General features: G+C 31.9%; 2 protein-coding genes across 2 annotated transcripts; both read left to right on the top strand.

Moving 5' to 3' along the window:
• Window positions 1-2,555: 2,555 nt before the first annotated feature.
• On the top strand, window positions 2,556-8,210 carry LOC100794610 (cytochrome P450 81Q32). The gene is made up of 2 exons (XM_006590706.4): window positions 2,556-3,688; window positions 7,253-8,210. The coding sequence occupies exons 1-2, from the start codon at window positions 2,720-2,722 to the stop codon at window positions 7,868-7,870; spliced, it is 1,587 nt and encodes a 528-aa protein (XP_006590769.2). The 5' UTR covers window positions 2,556-2,719; the 3' UTR covers window positions 7,871-8,210.
• A 2,156-nt stretch (window positions 8,211-10,366) lies between these two features.
• LOC100500555 (proteasome maturation factor UMP1 family protein) lies at window positions 10,367-12,731 on the top strand. The gene is made up of 4 exons (NM_001249113.2): window positions 10,367-10,580; window positions 10,825-10,925; window positions 11,398-11,495; window positions 12,416-12,731. The coding sequence occupies exons 1-4, from the start codon at window positions 10,446-10,448 to the stop codon at window positions 12,514-12,516; spliced, it is 435 nt and encodes a 144-aa protein (NP_001236042.2). The 5' UTR covers window positions 10,367-10,445; the 3' UTR covers window positions 12,517-12,731.
• Window positions 12,732-13,377: the final 646 nt, after the last annotated feature.

The raw sequence follows: 13,377 nt of genomic DNA, 5'->3' as shown, positions 1-13,377 counted from the left end.
GTACGTATAACCAAATTCTATTAGTTAGTGTTGCTGTTAAGAGTAACAAGTGTTATGTAATTAATTTTAATTGTCTCTGGCTGTTCACCATAATTATATTAAATTGACTTTATTGATTTAATGATCCATCTAACCTTAAAATATTGATATGCCCATTTAATTGACTTTATTGTATTAGTCCCATTCCAAAAATATTGATATGTTTGGAAGGTTTGTTTTTAACAATTTTTTGTTTTATATTTTGAATCAGCTTGGATAGATAGTTAAAATTAATATATAAAGATTTTCTTTTCTTTTTGTTAAATAAAAAAAACTTTTATATGGGCTCCGGCCCTCTTCAGTACGATACAGTAAACTTTTATAAATGAGCGGTGTAGAATTTTAATTGCATTATTATTTGAGTAGCATTTGGTGTTGATGGAAAAACACTACATAAAATGATAAAAATAGCGCTTATTTTTGCCTTATACTCCATTGATGAGAATGTTGTTAATTATAATGCGTCATGGCTATATATATGTAACTAGTACGCATGCATGTTGCATATCATGTGAAGGGATCGATAATGTTGGGCCTAGGGATATGAAGGTGAAAGAAGTTTCGTTTTTTTCTTTTTTGTTAAGAAGGGTTTAAGTCTTCCTTTGCCACTAAAACACGAATTCTATGGAACAAATAAGTACCAGAAAAATCTTGCGAAAGATTTATCTTAAAGGAGGCTCAGGAAGAACATGAAGCTGGCCGGATCAATCTCCATACAATACCCAAATTAAAATTGGCCAATCAATATGCACATGGACAAAAGAATTTGTCCATCTTAGTACAAAAACCTAACAACTATATATAAAGTTATAAAAATAATAGGGTAATTATCAAAATTACATCAATATAATTTAATATTTTCTTTTCATATATATATTCTCCTACCTGTCGACCCCCTCTATTTACATATTTTTAAAACACTCAATGAACAACCCCCTATTTATACCTTTCATTAGTCTTCCACTCATGCAATTAATCACTTACCCGGTTACGCACCTTTTCCCATCGCACTCCATATGCAGCCTGACGCGACTCGTTATTAATTGCAACTACAATAGTTTGTGTTAGTTTTTTTTTTCTTGAATTATAGAAAACGAGTATTATTTTATCAATTATATAAGAGATTAATCATATCATTTTTAACTAATTCAAAAAAAATTTACATAAAAAAGCAAACATAAGTTATTCCATAGATTCTTCTCCCAAAGTGAATAGAATAAAATTTTACACCATCGAATTAATCCTGTGGATTAATAATTGTGTTAGTATACTTAGCATAAACATGGTATCGACGAGAGGAACACCACGGAACAGGCTGCTGCGGAGGGAAGATGTGAATCGTATGTTAAAAAGAAGGATATTTTTGTCAAAAAAAAAAAACCATTGAAGAGGTTTCAATGTTTTGGACAACTGCTTCCCAGCTTATTTGGATAAGCTACTCCAAGTAGTTTATTCAAATAAGTTCTTTTTAGTTCATTTTAAGATTTTTTAAAGTAAGTTTATATAAATATTTACAATTTTATAATAAGAGTTTCTTTTTTATATAAAATAAGTGTTTTTTTCTTAAAAAAAGCTTAACCAAACTCATCCATTGTACCAAATGGACTTGATAGTTTTTCAGATAATATTTTTTTAAGTTCAACTTAGTTTGTCAAATTGGATCAAATTTTTTTAGTCCATTGAGTTTGTAATATACTTTTTTAGTGCTTTTGTGCGGTGTAAATCAAACAGAGAATAGAAAATTTATAATTTGTGAAAATTTTTTATTATTGAAATTTAATTTTTTGTTTTATATTTTAAAGTATGATTTTTTAACCGTTTAAAATTTCAAGAATCAAATCAATAAAAAAAAAATTAAAACCCAAACATTAAAATTAACTTTGTAAAATTAGTATTACTGATTTGTTTTGGATCTAGAGTAACAAAAACTTTAGATTATATTGGATCAGTTTGTTTAGATTTATTTATTATTATTTTAATGAAATAAGCAGTTCTTATTTTTCAGTGTGTGTTTTAAATTGTGTTTGTTTTAAAAAAGAAGTTTATTTTTTTTGAGAAATAAATTCCTTCTGCTTCTAAAAAAATTGTTTGGATCTGATAATTTTTTAGACAATATTTTTACAGTCCGATCTGGTTTGTCAAATTGATTTTCTTTTTTTACGTCTGAATCGATTAGTGAGGTTGACATTGATATTTTTGGAAGAGATAGATGTTAAGGCCACAAGCTTAGAAATTATCCATTGACAATATATGAGTTATGATAGTCCTACACGCATGCTATTTTGGAGTGGATTGAAGTGTAAATAAGATTGACATGAAGGGAAAAAAATATTAATAAATGTGATAAGTAATATGATTAAAAAAAGGGAGAAAAACAAATGTTCAGAAAGATCTAAACGCGGTGAACAAAAAGTAGTTGTGTCTCCATCGGCAACATGCACAGTTTATGGTGAGCAACGAGACCTATATATGCTCACTTGCACAAACACTTTGATGACAAAGTCAAAGAGTGGAGGGAGGGACGAGTAATAAGGTTAAAACGTATACATTTAGGCATAAGATATTTTATATAGTGATATGGATGGAGAAATTAAGAGATTATTATGGGTCATGGGTGATGTGATAGGTCCAATATACCTATAGGCATGATGTCTTATATAGTATTTCTCTATATATAAACATGCACAGATACACAGACTTGAATCAGAAGAATATCCGAATGGAAGAAGAAGCAGATTACAGGCTGATTGTGATAACTGCTTCAGTAGGGTTTCTCCTCTTGTTTCTGTATGTTTTGAAATCGATACTACTAAAGAGTAAAAACCTGCCACCAAGCCCACCTTATGCTTTGCCACTCATAGGTCATCTCCATCTGATAAAAGAACCCCTTCACCTAAGTCTCCACAAACTCACAGACAAATATGGCCCCATCATATTTCTCTGCCTTGGCACACGCAAGGTCCTCGTTGTGTCCTCACCTTCAGCAGTAGAAGAGTGCTTCACAAAGAACGATATCACTTTTGCAAACCGTCCTCAAACGCTTGCGGCCAAGCATCTCAATTACAACAAAACCACCATAGGGGTTGCTTCCTATGGCCACTATTGGCGAAACCTACGGCGTTTAACCACCGTGGAGCTATTTTCTACCACTCGCCTTGCCATGCTCACTAGCGTTCGAGTAGAAGAGGTGCAGTTGATGGTGAAGCAACTGTTTGAAGAATGCAAAGGACGTCAACAAATAATGATAGACCTCAGAGCAAGACTTTTAGAGGTTTCTTTCAATATTATGCTGAGGATGATATCTGGGAAACGCTATTATGGTAAGCATGCGATTGCCCAAGAAGGGAAGGAGTTTCAGATTCTGATGAAGGAGTTTGTGGAGCTTCTAGGAAGTGGAAATTTGAATGACTTCTTCCCCTTACTGCAGTGGGTTGATTTTGGAGGGGTTGAAAAGAAGATGGTGAAGTTGATGAAGAAGATGGATAGCTTCCTTCAGAAGCTCCTTGACGAGCACTGCACACGCAGGAATGTGATGAGTGAAGAAGAAAAGGAACGAAGGAAGAGTATGACGCTGATTGATGTCATGTTGGACCTACAACAAACCGAGCCAGAATTCTACACCCATGAAACTGTCAAAGGAGTTATTCTGGTGAGAAATTATTTTACTTTTTGTACTGTTAATATGATATCATTTAATTATTTGACCCAAATTAAATAAAAGGATACTATATCCTTTCTTTCAAACGATTAGAACAAAACGTAGTATATACTTCATGCTCTGTTTGGTGAATAGGGAGAGAGGACGGTAAGTAGTAAATAAATTAATAAGTAAAATATGGAGTGAAAATAGAGATTATTTGGTTGGAGAGAAATAAAATAAAAATTATTTTTTTGATATTATTTGGTTTAAAAAAGAAAGAAATATTTTTTTGTTAAAAAAACTATCATCATCACACCAAACAATAGTTAATCAATTTAGCACATGTTTAAATTAGAGTTTCAAGCATACTTTTAGAACTTTCTATCTGAAATCTAAACATGTTCTTTATTGGCAATTTAGCCAAGTGTTTGATTTTATATTAAAAAAATTAATTTTAAGTTCAAATTTAATTTTAAATAAATTTTTCTTTCACGTGAGAGAAAAATTTAAAATTAATTTTAGATACATAATTAATTTTAAACTAAAATAACTTCCAATAATTTTAATTTTATGTTGAATAAAATAACTTTTTTTATAATAAAAATGTCACTTCAAAATCAATTTAACTAAAATTAATCATACAAAATCAATTTCATTCAAAATTAATTATATATCATTTTTCTAAACCACACATGTTTAGTATTCAGATAGGAATATATGTACACCCAAAATAGGATGTACACAATACAGTTTTGGACTTTTTTTTGGTAAAAAGACGAAAGAAAACAAAAGCAAAGGCTAAATTAAACAAAAAGAAAATAACGCACTTACGTACGTCCTCATAGTGGCAATTCCCATTAGATGTTTTGATAAATATAATCCCTATACTCCCTGCAAAATAATACATAATAACAACAACAATAAATTATAATTCTACCTCAAACCAACAAAGTAACATACACATATATATCCATTGCATACACTATTAGAAAATAGACTTTTAACATAAGTTATTAAAAACTTTTAACATCAGTTATTAACCAATGTTCAAACTACCACATTAAAAGCATCATCCTCAATATCGATTTTTAAAAATTGATATTAAACTAAACTGTATAACATCGATTTTCTGAATAATATCAATTTTTCTAAAAATCGATGTTGTGTTTTGTAATTTTTTTTCAATATTTTGTTTGTTTTTTTAATTACCAATTGTAATTATACATAACACAAATTATCATTCAAAGTTGTGAAAACTCTAAAAATAAATATAAGTCATCCTTGAAAAGAAGTAAATGAAAATTAAATATAATAAAATTAGAATATTCAATATATTTTATATAATAAACTATCTATTCAAAATACGATAAGTTGGAAAAAAGATTCCTAACAAAAACATTTCAAGCGTCATTTTTCACAAAATATACTACCAAGAGTTATAAATAAAAATTTACAGATATTAATATAGTATAATGTACTTAAATTACAAACAAATCCAAAATAAAATAAAATTAGATGTTGCATCTGGAAGTTCCAGTTTCCAAATTCTGTAATTGTGCAAAAATCCTCCATTCATAACTAATTTTTGCAGACTTCCTCTAATGATTATAAGCAATCCTACATTCGGTAATCCCTTCCAAATTATGGGAAAATCCTACACCTTTCATAAATGACTACAAGGTACTCAACACATCCTAAAATTAACATTAAGTTCATCTTAAATATGTATATAATTTTAAAATTTGACACACAGAGGTGCTTTTGTATTGATTATATACAATGCTGAGTTACTCACCAAACTGTTGCAAGTCACTTTATACTCATTTAACAGGACTTTAGAAGTGAGTGGGCTAGGAATTTGGTAGTACAAAAAATGTCATTTAAGATAAACTTTTGATTGAGATGTGCTTTCGAAGATGGTAAGGAAGAAAATACTCTGTCAAAAATAGGTCATGATCACTTGATGATTTCCTGTGAGTCCATAGAAATCTTTGAGTTTTGTCCATCCAACTAGTATAGTTGGGTTCACCAAATCTTGATTGTATGTAACAAGGTGCATGTGGTCATTACTGTTTAGCAGATACCAAGTATGTTTTAGTTGATCCTTCAATCTTACAACAAAGGACCTATTCACTTCATCATAAGGCTACATTTAAAGTAAACTAATTTAAGTGTTATATCATATCATGTTTATTTGAGAATAATCTTGAAATTCTTGACTTGATCCTTGATATGAACAATGTTGAACATTTTCTCTGGTTTTCTGTTAATCTTCATTATTGTCTTAGTCATTTTATTTTAATTCTTTTGATTTTCATTCATCATTTCGATCTAAACTCCATTTATAATATAAAAATTTAATCCACAATATCTGTTTTGCTTTAAATCTGTTCCGTTAGCAACTATTAATCCAACATTGTATAGTCTCTAATCTAAAATTACCCTTTGGCTTAAAAGCTAGAATTGCTTAAAAAAAATATGCATGCCTACCTAGTAGTAGTAAACCAAGAGATATGAGATTCGTCTAGTACATGCCATGAAGTTGCAAGACACAATACATATACTCGTTTTTGAAAACCAAGAATGATATTCTTATTTTGAAAGTATCAATTTTTTGCTTCAAGTTATAAACTCTAACATTATATTGGGTATGTGATAAAGGATAAAAATTTTTAACCTAGAGTGCATGGGAATTTTTACCAGGTGAAATAGGTCGACGTGTAACTCTAATGTGGTTGGCCATTAGATGGACTGACCCTGCTCTACCAATGTCTTCTAGTTGGATGTTAGATGGAGGCTATTCGTCTACCAACCTTTGTGAACAGATATGAGTGCTAATGAGTGAAATAGGCAGATAAATGCATAAGCTATATATTCTATCCAACGTAAATGATGGTGTAGAATAGGAAAAAAATACAAAATTCATTAGTGGACCATTTCATAGTATTAGAGTAAGCTGATGTTATATAATGTCTGCAATAATGAATATTTAATATTATATAACAAAAAAGGCGACCTCGCGACGTGTTTTCTTCCTCATGTCGTCCACCACATGACAAGGACACCACGACAGATGCGCCAATGCTAAGCAACACCGCACATGGCAAAACATTAAAGTTGTCATCCAAAGCACAACACAAAGCAACACCACATGGTGAGTTTGTTCATTTAAGAGAAATACATACCTCGTCGTCGAGACCGACATCGACACCAACAGCTAGTGCGAGTGGGAGACTGAGACCGAGAGCGAGTAGGAGTAATATATCGAGATAAAGTGAGAGCGAGTGTGCTGAGAGGAGGAGTTGCAGTGCCGCTGAGGAAATGAGAACGATAGGGTGAGAGTGAGGATGGAGAGTGATAGTGGGCGTGAATAAAACAATTATATATATACGAAAAACAACAGTCAATTTTTAACGAAGTCATTTTATTTACAATTATGTCATCGTCTTTTTGTTAACATGAAACCAATGTTAAATCCTGTTTTCGTTGTAGTAATAATTTCATGGTGTATATATTAATCAAGCTAGCTAGCACTCATGTTTCAATTTTCTGTCAAACATATTATGCATGCAGGCAATGCTTGTAGCTGGTTCTGAAACTTCAGCTACTACCATGGAATGGGCTTTCTCCCTTCTCCTCAACCATCCAAAAAAAATGAATAAGGTTAAGGAAGAGATAGACACTTATGTAGGTCAAGATCAAATGCTGAATGGATTGGACACTACAAAACTGAAGTACTTGCAAAATGTAATTACTGAGACACTTCGCCTGTATCCTGTGGCTCCACTACTTCTACCTCACGAGTCCTCAAATGATTGCAAAGTCTGTGGTTTTGACATCCCGCGAGGAACAATGTTACTTGTGAATCTATGGACCTTGCATAGGGACGCTAACCTGTGGGTAGATCCAGCAATGTTTGTTCCAGAAAGATTTGAGGGAGAGGAAGCTGATGAAGTTTACAATATGATTCCATTCGGTATAGGAAGGAGAGCTTGCCCAGGAGCTGTTTTGGCAAAACGTGTCATGGGACATGCATTGGGAACCTTGATTCAGTGTTTTGAGTGGGAGAGAATCGGGCACCAAGAAATTGACATGACAGAGGGAATTGGGCTTACGATGCCTAAACTCGAACCTTTGGTTGCCTTATGCAGACCACGTCAAAGTATGATAAAGGTTCTGTCAAATATATAAACGAGGATAAAAGATGCATACGGGGATCTAATTTGACAACTTGAAAGAATATATATATATATATAATAAATTATATTGAGATGTGATAAAAAATAAAAAATAATACGTCTCAAATGAGTATTTGTAAAGAAAATGTTTGATACTATGATGTGTTATTCAACACTTAAATGAGAGAAAAATAAATATGTATAATAGCTTAGGTTTATGATTTGATACAAAATATATGTTTTTGCTTTTGGTTATTTGTCATGGCAATTAACCGTGTAGTGTGTAATAAAATGTTGATGTCAGCAACCCATATTTAACATACCATGTAAACACAGTGATGTGTGACTTTCAATCTTAGTTTACGTGGCTAATCGCTAATTGACCGTGTGGATCATGACGTACTTAATTGTTATGGTGGAACACAAAGGCTAGATGTGCGTTCATAAAGGGCTGAAACTAAAACTGTGGATTGTTGTTTACGGAAGATCGCCTAATTAATTTGTTTTAGTCTTTCTACATATACTAAAATTTTGATTTGGTCCTTCTAAATATATCAAATTTCTACTTTAGTCCCTCATATTATATTTCATTGTAGACGTGTACGTGGCATGCTAAGCAGGTTTCGAACGCAATATCAGTTGTTCATATGACATCAAATGGGTCGCTAACATCAACATTCCATGGCATGTTCACACCCTCCAACTAGCCCTGGAATTCCTTGGAACATCTTTTCTTTGATGGAATTTTCGGATGGGTCCATGTTTAGATAAGTATGTATATAAACTTACATTCTTCTCATGTGATGTAGCTGGAAAGGTTTGGTACGGGTGCTATCAGTGGGTTGTGTTACCTGTGGATGCAGCCATACATTTTATGCAACATTGGCTGCATTTAGAAGTGGGATATATAGTTGATTTGTCAAGCTTAAATCTTGGAGATGGATGGTATTTGTTTCTCATTATATTCAGATTGGAGCAAGCCTGAAACCAATAAAGTGTTTTAAGTACCTTGATTGACAGGACTATTGTGTTTCTCTTGGTCCATGGTATAGAATTCACAACTTTGGGAAAACTTCTATGCATTCTTTAAGTCTTTGTTTTTATATTTATCCTTGGTATGTTGTTGTCTTGAAATGAAGACTTAAATAGAAGTTCTGTGACATTAAACGACTTTCATTCATATACTCTAAAAATGAGAGATGTATCATGTATGTTTGAGATTTTTATCCTTGATTCTTTGAAAAGGAAAAAAAAACGGTGCAACAAGAGACAAATTAAATAGAAGAAGTGAATACGGCACAACAATTTGAGAAGAAAAAAATATGCTTGCCAGAGATAATCATCCCAGGAACAGATTCCCTCCAGCCTCCTCAGCAAAAGAAAATTCAAAACAGAAGCACAAAAAATAAAATAAATAAACAGATGAAAGAGAAATTAGGAAAAAGTAGAGAGCTGGAAGAGGTAACTCAGATCCTCTCCAATCCCCCATTGATCAGTAATTACAGTTCAATTAAGAAGAAAAGGAAATGTACTGGATGTTGTTGATCTCAGTTGTGGAGAACATAATGTTGGAGTGGCTGAAGATGATTTGCATCCAGGTAAGTATGTATATCATTTCTATTTTTTCAGTGAAAAATGTTATCAATAAGTTTTAGCTATGACTATGATGCAATGTATTTTTCTAAAAAATATATACACCAAGGTAAATTATTTTTGTAATATGAAAAATGCATAATATAATATATTTTTATTATAAAATTTAGAGTTAATTAATATACAATTTTTTTTTGAAAGCATGTCATTCTATTTATTTTTCTCCTTAAAAGGTGTTGATATGTATAATTTAATTCTCAAATATGTTATTTTAGTCTTTTAATCACAAAAATATAATTAAAATGTGAACATGATTAATATATATATATATATATATATATATATATATATATATATATATATATATATATATATATATATATATATATAAAAGTAGTCTCCAAAAAGATTAACATATTATTAAGTTAGCACATTCAAAAATTAATTTGTATATATTAACACTTTCAAAACTAAAAATAAATATGAACTCACTTTCAAAGATCAAATTATATATTATTTATAAAATTTATAAATTTAATATTTATCATTTCATGTAATTTAAGTTAACAAACAATTCATTAATTTAAGTATTTATCCGATATTTTAGTTAAATCAATGAGTTAAACTTTTAATTACGAATGAATTTTTGATAAATAAAATAAGGTTTTTTGTACGGTATAAATAAAATAAGATTAACGGCCTTGAGTTTTAAACCCCTAATAAATCCTTACTTCTTTACGAATAATTTTCGCGAGTACCTTCCTAAACTTAATACATTAAATAATTATTATAAAAATAGATATTTTTCGTTATAACGCAATTTTTTTATTTAAAAAAAACTAGAAATTGTAGGTCTAATTATGAAATAGTTTTTAGGAAATAAAATAGCTGAAACCATCCCTTATATAAAGCGGTTCCCTTGCTGAGTTGGTTCTGTGAATCGGTGTTGTCTTGTTGGTAAAGAAAGAAAGAGAAGAGAAGAATCGAAGACGAAGATGGAGGACGCATCAGCATCAAAGTTCATTCCACACCAAATCGGAGGGGTCCAAAACGACGCGCTTCGATTCGGTCTCCATGGAGTCAAGAGCGACATCGTTGGTTCTCACCCTCTTCAATCTTCACTCCAATCTGTAATCTCTCTCAACCCTAACTCTCTTCTTTGCTTTGCAATTTCAGATTTTAATCCTTCATCTTTTAATCCTTCTTTGCTTTGCAACCGCTTTATCCAATTTCACCTGCTAGCTATTTCCCCTTTGTAATTAGGGTTTCTTTTCAGAAAATAATCTAAATCCTTATCGATTCCAACAGATTTATAAGTTCGGTTTGTTTTAACTCTACACTGTGTTTTTTTTTTCCGGTGTTTGTGATTTTTAGACAAGGAGAATGGATGAAGCGATGAAGAGGCAATGCAAAGTTAACCTGTACGGAACTGCTTTTCCCATGAAGGAGGAGCTTGACAGGCAAATCCTGTCCAGGTATGACAATTCGGATTGGAATAATCTATTGTAGATTGTAGTCTAGTTGCTTATAGAATGTTTCGAAAGATAAAGCTATTTCAGTCGTAAACATGGGGCCTTGTTTGTGTTAGTGGTGAGTGGTTAATTCTGTATGGCTGGATTTTCAGGCATAGATCATATACATCACCATCCGGGGCATGGGACAATGACTTATGAATGTATACTAAAAATTTGCTAGTTCTTCGAATATACAAACTATGAATATGTGAATATGATTTTTATTAGTTATTAACTAACGTTGCCATGTTGGTTAGCGGCTCATATGGTTAGTTGGGCAGAACTTGAACTCATGGTAGATCTGTTGTCTGTGTGAGTGTGTCTGTGTCTGTGTTTCTCCCTTTTTTATAGATATAAAAATGGAAATTGCTGACATGTATTTATTAAGGCCGAAAGGCATTTGAATTTGATGTAATGCCACTGATCCTTGTAGGTTCCAGCGGCCTCCTGGACCAATTCCTTCTTCAATGCTGGGTTTGGAGACTGTTACAGGAAGTGTTGATCACTTTGGTTTTGAGGATTGTCTAAATGGTAAATATGATTTGCCTTTCTTTTTGCATTTATTACCTACTTTGAAACATTTGATTTCTGCTTAAGTAGTGGGTCCTAACATTATATATTGAATTTATGCTTCATTTACATTGGACATGAACTCCGTAAAAGGGGATAACTGGATTTTGTCTATGTTATTAATTGTTTCTCTGATCAAATAATTTTTTTAGATATCTTGGACCTTTTCTTTTATCTAAGATTTGGAAAGAATTTATGCTCCAAACCTTGAACCAATATTATCAACTGTTTTGGGAGTATATTATCTACTGAATAAGGCTTCTGTTATGAAGGATACATGCAATTGTGACATTTTGATTTGAGATGATTATAAAGGTTTCTGAGACTTACATGGTTTGGGGATCTAAAGAGGAGTCTACACTAAAATCTTCAAAGTTGATTCAGACAAATTGAGAATATGTGTTGCTATTGAAACTTTGTGCTGTGTGTTAAAGACTTATTCAGACTTAAATCAGACTTTGAACCGCCATTCACAGTTCAAGGGTGACAAGAGTAATCTATACATAAATTTCCAAAGCTGGTTCAGACTTATTTAGAATCTGCTGTAGTATGTTTTATGATTTGATTTGATGTGCCTTATAATTTAAGCATGATACTGAAAGTCTGGAAGATAAATGTAGATTGCATAGTTTGTATCCACTACTGATATTATTTTAAGCCACATTGCTTTTAACCACCAAAAAAGACATAGCCTGCTCAAAATCATGTATTTTTGTAAAGCTTTGTTCTATTGAATTGATGTTATGTTTGTGAATTTGGTATCCATGATAATTGAGCTATGCAATCTTATTTGTTGCTCCTTTTTTTTGGTTCATTGGCATATGGCACATTGTTGTTGCTCATACTTTTCTGTCTCTAAATGCCATTGATGTTGTTTGCAGACCCCCGTGAGTCAGAGACTTTCCGGCCATTAGACATGCATCATGGGATGGAAGTTCGCCTTGGTCTATCTAAGGGACCAGTGTACCCAAGTATTATATAATTAAATTTGACTGTTATTCTAGTACCAGAAAACAGTATTTTGTGATCGAAGCTTCTTGTTATTCATTAAAATGGAAGTGTCCGAGGATTCTCCATATGTAGTCGTGGACTTGTGTTTTCCTATGCTTTGGATGCTAGAAATGTTATGGTCCATATAAACAGAGCATGTCTTTCAAATTAAAGCAGAATTTATGCATGAGGCATTTGAGCTGAGCATCCATCCTTATTGGATTATAATTTGATTCCCCCCGTTTCCCCTTTTCAATACTCGATATGGAGGGAATTAATTTATTATGCCTGGAATGGTTGACGAATATCTCGTGTTTTTGTGTGTCTTCATCTGGATATGGGGTACAAGTGTTAAATTAGATAACGATTCATGTCTAATGTAGATCCCCGTATCCTGCTATTTTTCATCTGCTCATCTTTTGCAAATTCCATTCTTCCTTTGTTCGAACTCGGGGGTATTTTTATGCAGGAGTTGTGGCTCGGTAGCTACAAATCCAAAATCAAAATGATAATTGTATGAATTGTTGTCAAAATAAATTTTATAGGGTAATCTACTAGACTATTCCTTATCTACTTATTTTAATTGGTTAATAAATTTTTAAAATATTTAACTTTCTAATAATTCTATAACATCACATCTAATGGTCGCTATTGGTGTATACTCCCCTGATGATAATACTACATCGATATAAAAACATGAAATAAAAGGAAATGGATGTTCTGGATTCCATCCAGAGAATATAGGCCCGTAAAAAAAAGAACAAAATCAATATGCTAGCTCAATTCTACCAAAAGTTCAATTACAGGATCAGAGGACCCAACATACTACAGGGATAAAAAACCTTTTGACCTT

This window comes from Glycine max, chromosome 11, assembly GCF_000004515.6.
Source record: "Glycine max cultivar Williams 82 chromosome 11, Glycine_max_v4.0, whole genome shotgun sequence".
NCBI lineage: Eukaryota > Viridiplantae > Streptophyta > Magnoliopsida > Fabales > Fabaceae > Glycine > Glycine max.
Note: the sequence above shows the minus strand (reverse complement) of the source record. Positions and strands in the feature narration are given on the sequence as shown.